Genomic DNA, 13,652 nt, shown 5'->3' with positions numbered 1-13,652 from the left:
TTGATAGCTGAATATTACTGTAGTGACATAGCACAGGTATAAATAATTTTTGCTGTGAAATCAGCCACTCTGGGTAGAAGACTTGTGTGCCTCCCTCCTTACCGGTGCATTCCCTGCCTGTGTCTCTAGGAAGACTTTGTTTTGAAGTTGATTTACACCTCTTGTTGATACTCTGCTTCTGTAAATAGGAATTGATAGTGCTGGTGTGATTCTGAGTGAGAAGTGTTTGAATAGCAATGCACTAATATAACAGGATGAAAGAAAGACTTAGTTTTCATGCTGTTGCTTGATACAGAATGTTGAAGAGAATAAAGTGGAAAACTCATCAGGGAAATTTTCTTTACAATCATGCAAAAGCCTTTTTGACAAAAGACAAATATCTTAAAACTGTCCATTGAAACATGCAATACCTGAAGCGAGGTATCAGTTCTTTATCGTATTTCAAAATTCAGTTCTGTAATAATTTAACTTTGCTTAATCTGTGTTATTTTTTCACTTCGAAAATTTCAACCATAAAGCAGAACAGTTAAGATTTTTAATTTAAAAGGGCAAACCAAGCTTTTGTTATTGCTATTACTTATGCACCAGAAAAACAACTGCACGCTTTTTATACAGTTGTGTTTGTAGCGTGGAGGGAATTAAAAGTGCATTTGCCAGACTAAATTCTTAAGTATGTTGTTTTAAACAAACCCAAACAAATAATCAACCCAAAAGCAAGCCAGTATCTCTGGTGTGAATAATTTTTTTTGATTGGCACTTTAGCAAGAACCTAAAATATGGGTGTAAATTATTACTGATGGATTTTCTGTTTCCCTGGAATGTTTTCTATAAACCTTTATGCTCTTTTGGAGAATTTTCTGTAACATTTTGTTTGTTTTACAGATTAACTTCCTTTGACTTCCACATATAACCTCTGTTGTACTTGTTTCCTTGAATAAATGAGAGGTGTACACCATGCATGAGTCCTTGCTTTGTTGTTGCTAACACTCATGTCAAATATTTTAAATTGTGTGCTTCTGGCTTTTGAAACATTCAGATGTAACTAGGAAAAACCAGTCAGCCTATGCTGTGTGGCAGCTGTTGTCTGTGTTAGTGTTTTGGTTCATTGTCCTGCTAAGCTTTTGCTTTATGAAAGCATTTAAAACTCGTGCTTGACTTTGACTGTTAGTGGTCCTGCTTCAGTAGAAAGAAAAAGTGGTTAATATCTAACGTGATCTGTATGGATAAACCTTTCCATGTTACTGGAAGGCTCTGGAAACTTTGCACAGGCCAGTTGTCTCAAGCTGTGGTAGCACTGCAGGGTTAGGGCTCGTCCTGTGAATTGTTCATCAAATACGTATTCAAAGCTCTCATTTAGTAGTTTTGAACTAGTTAAAGAGTTAATGAAAAATTGGAGCAAACGCAGAGCATCCTGAGTAATGGACAGACACTGGGATGAAGGACATCAGACATTCCTGTTGAGGTCACCACCACCGTAGGAATCTTAAGGCTGATGTTGAATTTCATTACATACATGTCAAAATATTTTTGTTAAATTTTGTTTATGTTTGAGAAATGTAGGTAAATTATTAATCCTCATCTCAAACAGCAGCAGATATTGCAGTTAATGCAGTGATATTTTCACTGTCAGTAGCTCCTGTGTAGGTGATTGATTTTTTCCCTCATCTGTTGCTTTCATCATATTCCCGGGTGCTTTTTACCACTGCTTGGAGTGTTGTAAAGCCAAAAGCACAACCAGAGTTAACAGCAGCAACCATCTTGTTTCTTTTCACTTAAAAATGTTTAAAATAAAACATTTAAAAATGCTTTTTTAAATTGATTCTGAAGATGAGGCAGAAAACTAACTTGTTGTAGCTTTTCTAGGGTAAATGCTACCTACATGACAGACATACTTATGTTTCACGATTTTTTTTCCTAAACTGTCTGAATGTTTTGATGCTTTTGAAAGAAGCCACATAAAATTGGAACTGAGAATTAGTTATTTAAAAATCAATGCTAAGTTAGTGTATTAATTTTATATGGTTTAAAAATTGACATTTTTATCTTGAGTTGAAATTAAATTAGTTGCCTGAAATGTTTAAGCTCTAAAGAGCTTGTAATTTTTTGGGTTTACGTGTAATTGAGAGCCAAATATAAACATATTTGAAGTTCTGTAGTTCCCTTAAAGAGTGTCCCTCAGATCAGTTCTGGGGCGTTGTTCCCTCTCCCTTAACTGTGCATTGCTTGTTGTTGTACTTGTGTTTTTAGAGCTGTTAGTTTTCAGCCATTCTGATCGGTTTATCCTTGCATGTTCACTGTCCTGGTTGCAGCATGAAGCGTGCCAGTTCTCTGAATGTTCTTAACATGGGTGGCAAGGCTACTGAAGATCATTTTCAAGTAAGAAGCCCTACAATACTCTTACAGAAATAAATATCGTTAGTAGGGTTTGGGATAAAAAAGTGTGATAATAAAACAACAAACTTACAGTGATTGTAAGATCCTACTTCAGTAAGATGTTTGAAGCACATGCTTAAGGCATCATTGTGTAACACTTCTGTGAGTTATGCTTAAATTTTAAGTAAGAGCTCAAGTCCATCCAGTAAGGAGCACTGGGTTTTATGGTACCAAGCACTCTCTGGCTTTGGACTTTCTATTACAGTGGATATGAAACTTGAATATTATGTTCTTGTAAAAGCAACTTAAAAATGCAGGAACTGTTAATGCCCAGATCAGTATTTTTTAAATTCAGCCCCTTTATTGCAAAGAGCCCAGTTACCTTCATTGTTGTCAGGTTCCCATAAACATGACTTCAGATGTTTCTGAGGTTGGACAGGAGCAGTCTGACAAGTTTGTCTGATCTATGTTGAGCTTCTGCTAATACAAGACCTTATTTTGCTTAATTGTACATGGTGTACCCAAGTGCTACTACTCCCCACTGCCTGTTTTTACCTAACAAATCACTGTTTCTTAGATTGTCAAACGAGTGAGTGATGTTCTGCCTTCTAAACACTGCTGTGCATTTTACTAACACAGTAACTGCAACTAATTTTAGGAATATAAAACTGCTTCTGTACTAACAAAGCTGTAGGTGAGGATCTTCAGCACCGTGTGTCCTGAAGTAGGAAAGCCAAAACTGTGTGGCTCGCATTTTTGGTGTAAAGGTGTCATAACTGTATTATCTCTAAGGAATGTACTGCAGAGTTTTCTGTTGTTGGAATTGTATGCAAAACCTTGCTTAGGGTGAGCTTCAGCCAGAAAAAATGCAGGGTAAAGCACAATTCTCTGCAGCAACAGCACCAATGTTTCAAAGTGCCATGCCCTAGATGCCCCTAGGCTGGATCCTTAGTGTGTATTTAATTGGTGTGACTTCCAGAAGAGGAGTTTATTGTTTGTGTGTACACTGTGATGTTATAATTCTTGTGACCTTCTGTGGTTCCCCCATCGTAGACACTCATGGCAATTCCCATAAATGGGCCCTTGCATTTCTGGTAAGGCTTGGGTCAGGATTGGAAAGGTGTGTGTATATACTTTACAGTATTGCTAGTGGAAAGTCGGGGAAAACCATGTTTATTAGAATATGGAAAATCAACCCCCTCCCCACCATCAACAAGAGCAGTTCCCAGTAGTTCCTTATATTTGCTTGTTCCTGTTTGTTAAAACTAGTAATTTTGTTTGTTTTCTTGAACCATCTGGACATTTGCTTAATGTATTTGTTTGTTTTTTTCCCCTCCACACAGGAACGAAATAATTGTCTGACAGACTCGCGAGCTCTGAGTGTCAGTCATACAGATTTGGCGCATTGAGATTTTGGACAGAAGCTAGTTAATATTCCTGTGTGAATAAAGAAGCACTGAGACCTTCAAAGCTTTGGTTCCTCATCCTTGTGTATAGGAACACCTAGTTTGTAGATGTTGTTGTTTTTTTTTCCAATGGACTGCTGTTTTTACTTTTTAAATAGGGACGGTTTTAAACACAGCATTAGTGTTTTCTTTAAAGGAAAGCTATAGACACGTATTGCTCATTGCACTGCTCCCATTCATGCTACTTACATTGATTTCTTTAATAGATCTGAATATTACAGCAGCCAAAAAAAAAAAAAGTGACAATACAAACACACTCAAAGCCTACTGAAATGCAGCGGTGTTTGAAAATGCAGGCAAAACTAAGGGTGTGTCCGGAAATACATCCAGCGCTGGAATGAGAAAAGGATAAATTCATGTGCACTGCTGTATAAATTCCAATTGAGCATTCTGTAGTGGGAGGGGCTTGCCCTTGCACCACTGATCCTTGTAATGAGAGAAGCCTTGGCTGGCAAAACAGCACTTAGACACAACTGACTGAACCACTAGACTGAGCTGTTGAATTTTACAGAAGCGATGGCTGGGGCTGTGTTACGTATGAATAGCGTGAGTAGCAACACCTGTGACCATAACTTTGCTAATGTAAGTCTTAGGGCACAATAGTCAGTGGAGATAGGATGGGTTTTGTCCATCAGGAGGAAAGGAAAAGACCTTTACCTTGTGTGGTGGAAGAATATTCAAGTCTTGGACTGCAACTGTCCCAGAGCAGCTGCTGCTGCTCTCAGGGGAACACTGAGCCTCAGGTTGACTTTCTCGCTTGTCCACTGGAATTCACAATCCCATTCTCTGTTTGCTGAAAGTGCCCCAACGTTTCCTTATGCTGATCCCAAATCCTACCTTTCTCCATAATAGCTGGTGACAGCAGAAGCAGGCAACTACACGCTGGGATGTTAATACACTGTGGAGTAGCTGCTCTGCAAACGACCACTCAAATCTTAAGGGCCTCCATGGAAGCACCAGATGGCCAAAAGTGATGGCAAATGACCTGTGTGACCACATATCCACATTAAATCCACTTAGGTTAATATATATATATACACACATATATATATATATGCTGTCTGTATACAGGACTGCTGCTGGAATTAAGTATGTATGTTTTAAGGGTTTTATAGACATTAGGATTTCCTTTTGCTTTTCTGTAAAGCTTGTAATTTTGTTCTTTTGTGAAAATTCTTCGTGTGAAGTTGGATGAGGAAGTAAAAAAAAAAACAAACCCTACTGGTGTGCATACAAATGTATTTGTGGTCATAGTTGTGAGCTGGAAGATGCTGAACAAATTTGACTTTGGGAAAAGCTGGAATATTCAAGGTCAGCGGTAACTGAAGGAGGTAAAATATAGGAAGACATGCAAGTTTTAGTATTTGAAGAGGCTGTGAAGAGTCATTAGAATTAGCACTTAGTAGAAGTATTTGACCGGGTTTGCACCTGGTTTTAAGTTGGTTACAGTAACTGATGCAAAAAGGTGTCTGTGTAATGCACTTAACTATGTTTACCAGGAGGTACCGTCTGAGCATCTCTTCAAAGAAAGCTGCGTGTGGTGCACCTGCTATAGAGACAGTTTAGGAAGGGTGAGATACGATGCTGCTAATAATTGTGTAGAGGTTTTAGCACAGAGTAGTGCAATTCATTAGTGAACTCGAGCAGGAACAGGTTGTTGCTCGGTTATCTTAACAGTAGATACTCATATAATGTTGACTCTTGAGTTTTAATCTTTTTATTAAGAGCTTTTTATATTAAAAAAAAATATGTAATATATATACTTTTATTTTCCCCTCCCTAGAGCAAAACATGTTCTGTAGAAATTGGCAAATAGACTCTGCCTTGTCCATTGGCAAATAGACTCTGCACAAAGGCAGACTGAGCTGGCTTTGCAAAAAGAACTGTAGGTGAGGCTGCCAGGCCGGGGGTGCCCATCTCTGGCCAGGAGGCAGCAGGAGAGCCCTGCCCCAGCCTTGTGCCCTGAGACACTCACTCCAAACACCCCTTGGAGACTCTTTCAAACCAGCACAGTGCTCCTGCTGCAGGAGCAGCTCCATGGGCTGCTTGGGAGAGAGAGCCTCACAAAAGTCTGGCTTCAAAAAAACCCCCACAGAACTATTTAGACACGGAACTGATTCAGTAATAAGGAATTACTTAAACTGAACAATGTGTTTCCCACATTCGTCTTTCAGGTTTGAAGAAAAATGATTTTTTGCAACCTCTCAAAAAAACCCAACCCTGTGTAAATAGCCATAAACTGTAACCATGCCAAATTACAGTGTACAGTAAGCTTCAAAGTGCAACACCAGGGTGTGTTGATGCTGATAGCAGGGGAACTTTCTTGTTCAGGATGTTGCTGTTGGTGGCATTACTAATACTGTGCTTTTAAATGTTTTAATCCTTTGTATAGATTTTTAAAGTGTGATGGAAGGTTAAGTTGTTGAGCTACTGTTTATTAAACAATTCTTATATTTAAAGGGTTCACTTCATTTCTTCAGAGAAGAAACAAATTACAAGACTTCTTTAATCCATAAATCCCCAAGAATGGTAGCCAAGTCCTTACTGTTAGGAGCCAGTGAGCTGTTTGCAGTTTGAGAAGAACTTGTAAAGTAGAAAAACCAAGTTAAAATCAACATTCCCTGAGTTTGAATTGTGAATGAGTTACTGTCAGGACATGGTTTGTGTACATTTGTATTTCAGATGGGCTTCTCAGTTCTATTTTTCCAAGATTTTCTTTCTGGGTTTCCTTTGTTCCAGTTGTAGCTAAGTCTGCATAAGGAATACATCCAGAACATCCAGTTGTGTAATTCCTGGGTGTCTTCAGCATCAAACTAAATCAACAGCTCTGATGAAACAGAAAACTAGAAAAGACTTTCAGAAGTGACAGACATCTTGTTAGGAAAACTGCAGCCTTGGTAAACAGTTCTGGTTTTAATCTGGCATTTTTGTCCTTGACCAGAATTTCAAGGGCAAACTTATGGAAAATATGAGAACTCCAGGTTAGGCCAGTTCCTCTGGATTGTCTGTGAACAATGGTGAATCCCAGGGCATATAGCAGGATGTGGAATGAATCATACATGGAATTGTTACTGACAGAAAGGTGCTTGTTGCCCTTCTGTCTCTGGTTGTGTGCCAGTCTTTACCACTATTGGCAATATTTGGTCTTGAGTTTAGATCTTACTAAGTATTCTTGTAAAATGTACCTGTTTCATTATTTGCTCCTCTTCTGGAGGAATAACCAACATATTGTTGTGATATTTGTGATGGTGATTGCAGTACTGCAGTGATAAAACAGCACTTGCAAAACACAAAAATAGTTGGACATGTTGTCTGCAGTTTGTACATTAAAATAAATTACACCCCATCCCCCCAAGTCCTCCTGAATGGTAGTAAATTAAAATTATTTGAGGTTGAGAAGTATCTTTGCTTAAATTATACCATCTGAACCCAGAAATTTTGCAAGTAGTGTGTTTCACTTGTAAATATTTAGTAAAAGGGCTGTGCAGTGCTGCTTTGACAGTGTGTTTACAGTATGTGGTGAGTTAAGTTACTTTTGTTGTGCAGGTCATGTATTGTGTCTGAAGGCTGCTAAGAGAATTGCATTTTTGGTCATGTTAGTCTGTACTGAGAGAATAAATGTTCAAACGTGCTGCTGTGAAGTTTCATTGTCACCAACTTACAGAAGTACACACTGGCTTTTAGTTCTTTTGTAAATAGTTAGAATTGAGGGAAATCTTGGAACATCTGCATTGGATTATTCCCCTCCCCATGGCCCCAACTGTTCACAAACCCCAAACCCAGCAAAAGCAAAACTAGAAGAGCGTTCGTAATGTCAGTGTATCCTTATTGAGGAGATCACCCCCATATATGACTTTCATGTTTGATTTAAAAAAGATAAATAAACCTTCCAAGACTGGCTTTCAGATGCTGCACTTGATCTGAGAAGTTACTTCTCCTCAGAGCTATGGATGAAATCCCACTGAGAGTTCACCTGCCTGTCTTACCCCATAAAACTGTGTTGAAAATAAACTTCCCCAAATGTTATCTGTAACACAGTAGCAAATCACTGTGATTTGAAGAAACTTGTAATGAAATTGTTTAGAGTGTTTTACTACACCCGTTTTGTTAATAGGTCAGTTGTGTAAATTCTTTACCAAGTACAAATGAATTTGATTCTCCTTTTCCAAAGCAACGAACATAGAATATGATCTTTTTGCTGAAAAATGCCTCTTCAAATACATCACAGATGTGTAGTTTAATTTGAACTGTTGAAAATTTTTTCAAGTGTCATTTAATGTTTCTTTTCAAAGTGTAGAGAAATATTTAAATGTAGTCTTGCAGGATAAAGACTTAATACATTCTAGAATGTAAATCATCTTTGTAAAAACTACTTCAGTTTTTTCTTGTATAGAAACAAATCTCAGTTGTGAAACCCAAAGATGAATAAAGCTGTATAAAGGGAAGGTTCTTAAATTGCATTTATTAAACTTCTGCTTCTTACAACCCTTTTGACAGAAGGGTTCAAAGCAGGCAGGTGCTTTGTTCAGTTCCCATGGGAGTTTGCAGCCCCAAAGCTGCACTTGTGTCAGATGGACATTCCAGGCTGGATGGGGGTGGGACTGAGGGATGGGACAGAATCTGGAGATGAACATTCAGCCACTACAGGTGACCGACTGATGGCTGTGAGCTGAAGGGGTCAGTTGGATTTGAGAGGTTCGGGGTTCGTGTGAGATGATGAGCCAGAAGACAAACTCTGATTGTCCTGACTCAGCTGGAGAGTTAAGAACCAACACAGGCAGTGACTGACAGGAAGACTTGCTCAGGCAAAACGTTACTTCAGTTTCTGGGCAAAGGTGTTTTTCACCAGGTAAACTGGGACTTTGATTACAGACTCATCTTTGACTTTTAATGCTTATGGCTCATTCCTTGCAGAAGAATGATCAAAATATTACAGACTGAGCCTTAAGGTGTGTGTGTATCAGACTGATCCATGATCAGAACACAGTGAAGCCAACTCCTGGGATTGGAGCCTGGGTTTGATGAGGCTCCTCTGTAATGAATGTCCAGGTAGGAGTTGACTGACTCACAATAATCAGCTACATCTCTCTGTGGCTTTTTTTTTTTCCAGTCAGTAGGAGGATGAGCATTATATTGGGTACTGCTCCAGTCCCAGATACACAGGCCGGGGACAGAAGAGGAAAAACTGGAGTGTTACCTATGCTGCAGTAGTTGATCTCCATTGAATTGTTAGCAAGGAGGCACAGAAGGGAGGGATTTGAAGAGGTAGCCATGACACTGAGCTGTGGCACTCACTTTTTCCTTAGAGTACATAAAGGCTTCTACAGTTCATGGTTGGATTTTATTAAAAAACACCATCAAGCACAGTTATTTCCAAATACAGAGAATTAAGACACTTTAAAAAAGCAGTTTAGAGAAAACTTGTGCTATTTGCACAAGGTCCCTTGAGATACCTGAAGGGGTTGCAGAAGTACTGAAAGCAACTCATCCTTTCTGCTTGCTCAGTTTCCTTCCTTCAGCTTCAAGCTGTGATTGTTCCTGTTCTCTGGAACTTCCCAAGGCAGTCACACGGGGTCTCTTTTCCTCGAGTCACAGTTGTCCCCTGAGAAGTCTTCTGCCAGGGAGTTCCAGCTGAGCCAGCATACAGCCAGACAGAACTCCTTTCTGCTGTCCAGCTGTGTGCTTCCACATGAAAGGATGGCTGCCTTTATCCTGAAAGAGGATGACTGGGAAAAGGTAGAGGAGGTCTCTGTTTCACTAATGTAGTGTACCCTGGCCAAAAGACAGACCTGAGCTTTGTAACCACAGAACAAGGGGATGGGGGCTGTGGTTCATTATTTTTCAAATGAAAGAGGCTCACGAGGCTTTTGCTATGAAGGGAGTGGGACAGGAAAGCAGGAAAAGAGTGGAAATAAAGCATTAGAAAAAATTGTAGAAGTGCTATGAAGCTGAACATGCCCATCTAGTACAAAGGCAGTACAATTTTAAATCTTACAGTAAGGTGGTAAAATCAAGTACATTTCTGGTATTGTATTTTTTAAAATCCAAATATTAATAACAAGTAGTTTTAAAACAGGACAGCTGCTTTGTGACAAAGCTGCCTTGTGTTATTTCAAAGAACAGCTATCCTTAATGGCAGCGTGAGGCCCAGAACCACCAGCAGGCAACATCAACTGACTGAAGCTGAGTCCCTTTGGGTCTGGAAACAGGGTACACAACTGCAGTAAATGCTGGTTCTACATTAGTATGTTATTAAAATAAAATTAGACATCAGGTGTCCCCCAACATGGGGGTTGCCACATCCCACTTCACTGTGCAGCCTCCACCTGCCCACAGCTTCCCTCCTCCAGAACACTTCTCTCACCAGGACAAGATGAATATTCAAGTGTAAAAACATCTTTCACAATGCAGACAAGGCTAAATGTAGTCATACTATTGTTCACATACTTGACCATCCACTTCTCTCATCTAGGAGGAATTGCATTTTACTAATAATTCTTCCTGAAGCATAGTTCTGATACCTTTTTTTGAGCAGAATACTTCACTATGCAAAGGAGTTATTTTATCCCTTTTACACCTTCCAACTGCACTGTATAGTAGCAAGAGGATGGAGGAAGATGAGGAGCAAAAACTACCCTTAAAGTCCTCACACTTCCAGTGCAGTGTGATGCCACTCCAGATGCTGGTCCAGGCAGGGATATCCGGCTGGCCATCAGTCTCATCAGCAGCTGATTTGCCCAGGTTATTCCAAGTGCTGGAACAACTCTGTTACCCACTACCCTGTAAAGACAGTATTACACATTTCTGCACACACCAATTTCATGTGAAATATCTTCACTTCCGCTGTAAGAAAACTGCACTGGAAGAAATGATCTACTGTTTCTCTATTTAACATTGTTTACCAAATTGAAAACCATAGTCTTAGCAGACAGAGGTGACAGGGTGTTCTCACAAAATCACATGCTAAGTTCTCTCTATGGCAAGGTAATGGCTGGAAGGGCTTCTATGCAGAACAACTGTCATTCTTCCAAACACAGCCATGGGGAATACCTGCCTCTGGATGGGCCCCCTCTTGTGACAGGAAAACCACTAGAGAAAAATGATTGAACTCTGTTTGAAGTGTGTAACTGTTGGCCCTGGATTCCATTTGAGGGTATATTTAGAAATGCTGGGTAAATACAACACTGCATACACACTACTTTCAACCCAAAGTTTAAAACAATTTTTTTTTTTCATGGAGAAAGTGCAATTTCTCCAGTAAAAGAATTACAAGATAACCAGGGAAAAAATAATAATTCAATCTTATCCATGTTCTGTGTCAGTTTCTGAATCTGGTGGTCATAGAGGACTCCTCACAAACAGCCTTTCATGTAGCACTCAGCTTATGTAGTAAATCAAGGTTAAAGTCGGGATTCAACCAACAAATAAGTATCTTTGAATCCTGTTAATATCCTGGTGTCAAAAGATAAAATTCTGGGTTTTTTTCTGAACCCACTAAGAAAGCCAACTGCCAAGGTTTGGTTGCTGTAGTTTTTAAGCAGACAGAAAATGCATTCAGTTGTATCAGAGATGAGATGCAAAAATACTCCAGTGTAAGCAAGGACACCAGCCATTAACTCCAGGGAAGTTTTCCTGCTAACTTGCTGCTGAGGAGTTATGACCTAAGTGTAGATGACAGCTTCTCCCCCTTTATAGCACATGAGTTAGTGCTGATCTCCAGCAAACACAGCATTGCTGGGTAAATGCCCTACTGCCCTTCACAGCTCTCCTAGTTTATATTGGAGTTACAAAAAGTACAGTGTTTAAATGCTGCTGTGTTTGACATTGTTACCCTCTGCTGGGGATGACTCACCTACAACTGCACTGAGCAGCTTCCAACTCGCTCACTGCATCTGTCACCTAAAGCAGAAAAACAACATTTGCAGATGACCTGTGCTTGTGTATTTGTGTTTAGTGAGCAGGAGGGCAGGGAAGGGAACAAAGACAAGAAAATCCAAGTTATTGGATCATACATGAAGCCAAGTTAGAAACCCCTTATTCTTTCAACCATAAGGGAGTTGTGAATTACAAGCTGAGTTTACAGTGCTAGAACTATTTAGCTAGCTACAGCCTATTTGAATTAAACTACTTCTAGATACTTTGTTTGTTTAAAAAAAAAAGAAAAGAAAATACAAACAAAAAACCCCACACTCACAAAAGATGTCCTGTTCTCAATGATTTCATGACCTTTGAATTTTCCCATTGGTGACCTGTCTGCACATTTACTTACCCCTTTCTGAGGCCATATTCCAATTGTGAGTGCTTCACCTCCAGCATTCACATGCTCCTTCAATTTGTGAGTGGACTAAGAGCAGTGTCTTGCCTTGTTTTCTTAAAATAATATTCTTTTTGACCAGTATCACTGTGGCCTTTTTTTGTTCAGCTCATGTCAGCGCATGCATTCTCGTGCTTTAGTAATCTCAGCAGTCACACAAAAATGCTGAGCTCCACAGAAATGCAGCAAAGGCCCTGGTGCTTCACTGTCTCCTGGAATATAACTGTGCCTGCAGAGTTCCCAGAGCAATCCTGCTGGCAATGGCATTTGAAGCCAGTGGTAAGAAAAAACTCTTGTTATTTTGTTTTGATCTTTTGTGCCATTGCTATACATACCTGTTTTTGTTAGCTTTAGTGGGCAACTTTTGAGAATGTTAGCGGTCTATAAAAGCTTAGATGATGTTCTTAAATTTTGAATAGAAAATTTACTAGTTTAAAGTACATCAGTTTAAGGAAGCTTCAGTTTCCATCAGTCACTAATACTCAGTTGACAGTGGTAAATACACCACCATGAAACTGGCACACAGAGAGTGCACCGTCATCCTCCAGCCATTTATTAAATGGTCCCTGTAGAATAAGCAGCAATTTTGATGCCATACCTGATTAATGCACATTATTGGAGTCCTGAACCTTGTGCTTAAACTGTGAAGCTGTGCTCCAAAGGTCTGCAAGTACCGAGCCTTCATGACGGACTCCGAAGGCCCGAACTCGCAGCGGAACAAGGCGGCGATGGAGTCGATGACCACCAGCCTCACCATCCCCCTGGCCAGCAGGAGGGAAAGCCTCGTCGTGATGCACTTGTGGAAGGTGTCCTGCCACACACACACACACACACACACAGCAGTGAAACAGGGCAAAGAACTCCACTTGTCACACCAAGAGAGGAACTACAGGTGTCGTCACTGCAACACGAGCTGAAGGAATTCCTAATCACGAAGGGAACTTGTGGATCTTTAAGTCTCAGTAGTAACAATTTTTTTGCAAACATCTTGTGGCTTCACTTAAGAAAAAAAATGAGAAGACCAAACTGCACCCAACAGTTACTGGCAGCTCTGCCTTTTTAATTCTTTTACTGATATTTCAAAATCTCAAGGGTGCAATACTACAATCCTAAGCACAGAAACTGCATCTACACACAGCAACAATGAATTGTAATAATCTGTCATGCTGGACTTACCAGTGAGTGTAGTGTTTTACTTTCAAAGGTATTTTAGAGAGATTTACATACTACTAAAGGACAAGTCTCTCCTTTTTACAAAAACATACTCTGTAGCTTCCAGAAACTACCATTAGAACTTCACTTAATATTTCTAATGAAAGGGACACAGAAAAGGTAGCTTAGCTGCTGCCTGGACCACACAGTGAATAAGTTTGAAGCAAGATGATCTTACACTTGCAAACTACAATTAAAAAACACAATAACTGGAATGATTCAACAGCTGCTACTTCAAGCCTTAGAGAAAACAGAACCTCTGACATTCTATCAGTAAAGAGCATACT

General features: G+C 39.7%; 2 protein-coding genes across 7 annotated transcripts in view; one reads left to right on the top strand and one right to left on the bottom strand.

Annotated features, from left to right (window-relative positions):
• The window catches only part of KLC1 (kinesin light chain 1), a 46,223-nt gene extending 40,460 nt beyond the window's left edge, over window positions 1-5,763 (top strand). For 3 of the 5 annotated variants that reach the window (XM_051769504.1, XM_051769505.1, XM_051769503.1), the window contains exons 15-16: window positions 2,310-2,376; window positions 3,717-5,763. In XM_051769504.1, the coding sequence (XP_051625464.1) occupies window positions 2,310-2,376; window positions 3,717-3,782 (133 nt within the window). In that variant the 3' untranslated portion in view covers window positions 3,783-5,763. The remainder of the gene's footprint in view (window positions 1-2,309; window positions 2,377-3,716) is intronic. The other 2 variants (XM_051769507.1, XM_051769506.1) reach the window with 1 other exon arrangement.
• A 3,395-nt stretch (window positions 5,764-9,158) lies between these two features.
• Window positions 9,159-13,652, bottom strand: part of XRCC3 (X-ray repair cross complementing 3) — a 12,362-nt gene continuing 7,868 nt past the window's right edge. Inside the window, exons 6-9 of one of the 2 annotated variants that reach the window (XM_051769541.1) lie at window positions 12,752-12,964; window positions 11,692-11,738; window positions 10,490-10,619; window positions 9,159-9,565 (exon numbers count right to left, since the gene is read on the bottom strand). In XM_051769541.1, coding sequence (XP_051625501.1) covers window positions 9,404-9,565; window positions 10,490-10,619; window positions 11,692-11,738; window positions 12,752-12,964 — 552 coding nt within the window. In that variant the 3' untranslated portion in view covers window positions 9,159-9,403. Of the gene's footprint in view, window positions 10,620-11,691; window positions 11,739-12,751; window positions 12,965-13,652 lie in introns of both variants that reach the window. The other variant, XM_051769542.1, reaches the window with a different exon arrangement.

Source organism: Manacus candei, unplaced genomic scaffold, assembly GCF_025592945.1.
Source record: "Manacus candei isolate 608988 ecotype Guabito, Panama unplaced genomic scaffold, ASM2559294v1 h1tg000109l, whole genome shotgun sequence".
NCBI lineage: Eukaryota > Metazoa > Chordata > Aves > Passeriformes > Pipridae > Manacus > Manacus candei.
This window is presented reverse-complemented; position numbering and strand designations above follow the sequence as displayed.